Genomic DNA, 5,365 nt, shown 5'->3' on the forward strand with positions numbered 1-5,365 from the left:
TTGAAGAAGCGCTAACATAGCTCCGATCGGTAACAGCACGCCAATCAAAAGGGTGTACGAAGGCCAGAATGATTTTTCAAGAAAATTCTTATCAGCCAATATTCGCTGACGAATTTCAACAGCGAGAACAGAGCAATAAAAAGTTAAGGGAAATAATAAAATAAAATAAACACAAAACAATTCACACTATAATTTTTGTTGGAACTACTGTTAATATTTGTTAGTTGATTTTAAATAAGCATTGATAGGTTATTTTTATCGTGTCCTAGGTTAGAAATATTATGCATTTTTCGATTAAATGAGAATAATAAAACGTGTGTTCGAAGCTCACCATTTTTTCCTATTTGGAAACCGTCTATTGATCGGCCAAATTTTAAATACGGACTTAAGCATAATTATTAATTAATTGCCATTTTGAGTCAAACTGAATTTTAAAGATCTCCATCTTCTCCATCTTCTAGTTTAGCTATTTGATGGCTTTGATGACATCCTCCAAAGATCTATGAAATAAAGCTGGGAGTTACATATTAATCTGTACAGATGTTTGACGTCTACAGCTTTTCCTTTGCTCTTTCCAACATCCCTCGAGATATTCGGGATATTTGGAGGGATGTTGATGACAGACGATGGCGAGGCGAAAACAAAGGAAAGCTGTAGACGTCAAAGATCTGCACAGATTAATATGTGACGTCTACAGCCAGTTTAAGTGACTTATCACTTGACCTGAATAGCTTGAATAGTTGCATCGTTGTGGTGAACGTGAATCTATTGAGTAAATACTTCATTTAAGTCATTATTAAAGTGTAATGAACTTTATACTATACAAGCTGACCCAACGAACTTCGCCTCGTCCAATAATAATAATACACTAATATTGTAATACACCAGTTTTTCCCAATTCCCAATTCCCAAGGTGGGAATTTTTAAATTTTCTTATTTCCTAAACCTTCCTTGAGTAAAAAGAAACAAATCATAAGAAGACGTCGTCAAGATTGGTCCAGCCGATTTTGAGTTTTAGCATCACGAACATACAAACATTCATTTTTATAGATATAGAGAAGAAGATGAAGAACGTTCCTTTACAGCGTTTGAATCAAAACGATTAGATATGAGCAAGCTGATGCAACAATCTGACAATTAAAAAAAGATATAAACAAATTAGTTAATTGTATTCTACTCGGTAAAAAATACTCACCGTCATCAAAAGACTTTTATCCAAATTGAAATAGCCGTAAAGGTTAGTATCATCATGAATACGGCCGACAATCAAAAACAGGATGGACACCTTTAGAAAGCAACGGAAAAAAGAATTGTTGAAAGTAACAGTACAATAAGTTTTTTTAGTCATAGATTAAGGAAACACTAACACATTCACCAATTTCTCGATCTGAATTTTTATATCGTCGGAAAATATGTCCTCCTCTGTAGATTCCTTTATATAGGAAATTCAGTTTGTCCAGTGTGTCCAGCTGCAACTGAAATGGCGTAATAACGTAGTAACACAGTAGTGCAATAAACTAAACCGCCTAAGATCTGTTTGAACGAAACTAAGCAGATAGCAAAGCAATTTTGATTGCGAAAGTTATAATGCGTGAATAAAGCAAACCATTGGATATGTTTTAGGGGTGTCAGGACAGCCTGGTATATATTACAATATTTACACAAAAAAAACTGTTCTTTCACAACATTCAAATAGAAATGTTTAAATTATTCCATTTTAAAATATTAGAATATGTTTTTCTTCTTCTTCTTGGCGTAACGACCTTGTTGGTCATGCCTGCCCTGTAAAGGGCTTACGAGACTTTTTACCCTATGTGTACGTGGATAGTCAGTCCTCTCGTACAGGGGAGGGTCCGGTCTCGGTTGGGATTCGAACCCACGCCGTCGAGGTGGTGAGCCCCGGCGCTCATGGGCCGATTTTCTAACCGGCGCAACCGCTCGGCTGTCGCGGAAGAATATGTTAAATAAACTTTTTTAGACTCAACGTTGCTGTACCGAAAATGTTTATTCATCTGTTAATCATTAACACGTTAAGCGCTAAGTCGGTCCCGTTTCTACGAATCGCTTGCAGAACGAAAAGAAGTGTAATTTGCGCATAGCGCTTAACGCGTTGAAAAGTTTAATACGATTGTGCTGTTGCCAGTTGGCAGACCTACGGAAAATACGGCCCTGAATAATGCACGAAGACTAAAACGACTCAGATAAAGTTCCTGCAGGAACCTCCATGTCCATGGACAATGTACAACCAATAAACTACTCTAACCATACTCTGTGAATTCCATTCAGTGCACGTTAAAGGATATTTATCAAAAAATCATGTTTGGTGCTGATTTTGTAATAGTCGAGAATCAATCAAGGGCAAAGGAGCTTACCTTCTGATGAAAGCTTGCCGTGGTGTCTACTACGAATATGATCTGAACAGCACTAGAAACAACCGATAACAGCGACAAAAATATATGCCCAAGGTGCTCGGCACATACTGTGTCACTAGTGTTACCGGACATTCCACGATAGCTCAAGTATAGCTATGGAAATACCATAATAAATGATATGTAAAAGTTAGTGTACGTATCTAAAGTTTGGGCTTTGAATGAAAACAAAGAACCAGGTATAATGAATGAATTTACGGATTTATGCTAGATCTAGTGCATCAAACGAAAAAAAGGTCAATAAATAAGAATCAACTATAATAGTTTCAAATTACAGTTTGCAAAATAAAAATAAAATATTAGATAATTAAAAAAAATAACATTTCAATCTGGAAAGCACATAGTTGAAATATTATTTGAGATGCTTGAAAACTGTAGATTATATCACACAAAGCAAGATGAAGTAAAGTGCCAAAAAAACTTGAAATTAAAATATAGTAAATCATATAACAATATTAAACATATTACATTATATGAAAACGAAATTGTTTACCTGTAGCGTAAATAGAACGAAGTGGATTCCTATAATCAGGAGTAGAATCGGTGAGTAAAACTCCAAAAGAGATAAGGCTGTGTCGCCAATCTTATCGTAAAGCATGATGAGGTTTCGAAATTCGCCAACACGGGTGCTTGTGGTTGATTCAATCATTCGAAAATTGGTTGCCTGTGGCGAGGTAGTCGGTATGGTCGTTGTGTCGCCGTCCGGAGTAAAATGAACGATGTTATCGAGGGTTCGGTTCAGAGTGGTTAATGAAAGGGCTACAAATGAAAAATTTATCGCCATTTCGGCCGAAACCAGCACACACACGACTGCTGGCAGTATCGAAGCTATCGATGCAATTGATTTGCCAATACGATTATCGACACCATCATTGTCCAGCGTGCCACTGAACGGTCTCAAATTTAACCATAACAACCCTAGAGCGACCAGCTCAAACGTTTGCTTTGCAATCAACCGTCCATACTGGTCCCAAGGTTTTAGCCATCGTAAAGCATCTAGTGGTCCTGGATGGCTATGGTATAGTGTTTTGAATTTCCAATTTAAATCATGTACCACCGACTTGTACTTCCAGCGATGTAGATAAGTGCCAAATGTCAACATCAACAGCAGTAAGAACGAAACAAATGCCTCAATACCAATTATTCTCTTTGATTTGCCGTGGTCCTGATTGCTATCGATAGTAGATGCTTTGACCAACATTAGCGACATGTCACCAGACCAGTTCCAATAGCTGATGAACCCAACTGATGACAGTAATACCACTAGCACCATCACAAAAAACCGTTGGACAAAATTTTCATTTGCAGTCTTTGGTTGTGGTTTTCTCCCACATTGTCCGCAACCGGAAATGCAGGAATCATGCCAAATCGCTAATCCTTGTTTAGACGTAAAGGTAACCGATACCAAACCCAATGCAACCTGCAATACGAATGCTACCACGGTTGCATTCCACGTCCACCACTTTTGAGCCCACTCCATACGAATGCCTGGAGCTACTGTTTCAGAATGTTGCTTGAGGTACAATGCATTCTAGTTCTTTTTGCATGTTGGTATGAGCCACTGGGAGCACACCTTAATAACCCTGGGTGAAAGCATCGAGGTCTAATTTGATTTATGGTACCATTCATTCTTTCATAATTAATCCGCCAATAACGATTAGCTTATCTTTTATTCAAGATGTTTTCTTTTTCTCTTAGGATAAATTCCTCAATAGCTATGCATAAATAAACAAATTCTAATATTAGCTTATTTCAAATTTGTTAAAATTAGTCATTTGAAAAATACAAAAATGAGGAATTTTTTGTTGCGTGAGTGAGCGCAGAGGAGTTTTGAGCGAAACTGTTAGGAAATGTCTAGTGAGCATGTGTTACACGAGTGCTAGATTACAGCGATGATTAAATATTAGCTGTTGCTGCACCAACGATGTGCTCGAGTCGCATGTAGATTGCGGCTCATCAAACAAACCGAAATTAGAATCTTTCGGAACCAAATGTGAACCTTTTGGGATCAGGTACAATCGTGAGCCCAAATACAGCCTTTTACGATGGATAGCATAAGTTGAAAAGCGTTGAACGCCTTTGTAAACTCCGTTATCGCGTCTGGAAACCGGAATATGACATCTTGCAATCCTTCATCGCGTTTGTCACCTTCATGTAATGATTCTTTAAACTCGAATATGATATCCTTAAACTTCATTATCGCCCTGTCAGATTGGAGGCCGGTTTGTTTTGGGTTTCATAGATGCAAATTGTGTACACATACATATATAGTCAACCATTCGAAAAATACGTTACTGTTCACAAATTGTATCCACGCTGTGAATCAATTATTTTAAACGATTGAACGGTTCTATCAAATCATTAATGAAGGTGACAAACGCGATGAAGGATTGCAAAATGTCATATTCCGGTTTCCAGACGCGATAACGGAGTTTACAAAGGCGTTCAACGCTTTTCAACTTATGCTATCCATCGTAAAAGGCTGTATCGCCCTGTCAGATTGGAGGTCGGTTTGTTATGGGTTTCATAGACGCAAATTATGTACACATACATAAATAGTCAACCATTTGAAAAATACGATACTGGTTATGTATTCCGGGTACACGATCCAATACCGGAGTTCACAGAGGCGATCAGCTTGCTGTATGCATAAAAAAGTCTGTACTTTAGGCAATTGGTATAGCTGGCTATATAATAATAATTTATTAATCCAAGAATTAACACGGTGTGTGTTATTTGTGAAAAGTAACGTATTTTTTAATGTTTAGTTTAAGGATATCATATTCGAGTGTATAGAATCATTAACGAAGATCACAGATGCTATAAAGGATTGCAAGAGATCCAGTTTCAAGATTCGATAACGCAGTTCTCAAAGGCGATCAACGCGTTTCAGCTTACTCTTCTTTCGCGGGACCTACTTGGTTAGATGTGCGGTA

At 37.5% G+C, this 5,365-nt stretch overlaps 1 protein-coding gene across 1 annotated transcript; it reads right to left on the reverse strand.

Moving 5' to 3' along the window:
• Positions 1 to 1,079: 1,079 nt before the first annotated feature.
• LOC131264468 (uncharacterized) lies at positions 1,080 to 3,909 on the reverse strand. The gene is made up of 5 exons (XM_058266767.1): positions 3,629 to 3,909; positions 2,923 to 3,442; positions 2,373 to 2,525; positions 1,196 to 1,285; positions 1,080 to 1,130 (listed from the first exon to the last, which is right to left on the reverse strand). Exons 1-5 carry the CDS (start codon positions 3,907 to 3,909, stop codon positions 1,080 to 1,082), a joined length of 1,095 nt encoding a protein of 364 aa, XP_058122750.1.
• Positions 3,910 to 5,365: the final 1,456 nt, after the last annotated feature.

This window comes from Anopheles coustani, chromosome 2, assembly GCF_943734705.1.
Source record: "Anopheles coustani chromosome 2, idAnoCousDA_361_x.2, whole genome shotgun sequence".
Classification (NCBI taxonomy): Eukaryota; Metazoa; Arthropoda; class Insecta; order Diptera; family Culicidae; genus Anopheles; species Anopheles coustani.

Coding starts and splice junctions, on each gene's coding strand:
- LOC131264468 (XM_058266767.1), bottom strand. CDS start 3,909: ATGGAGTGGGCTCAAAAGTGGTGGACGTGGAATGCAACCGTGGTAGCA. Junction 2,526..2,922: donor TCGTTCTATTTACGCTACAG/GTAAACAATTTC, acceptor GTATTTCCATAG/CTATACTTGAGCTATCGTGG. Junction 1,286..2,372: donor CGGCAAGCTTTCATCAGAAG/GTAAGCTCCTTT, acceptor TGCTTTCTAAAG/GTGTCCATCCTGTTTTTGAT.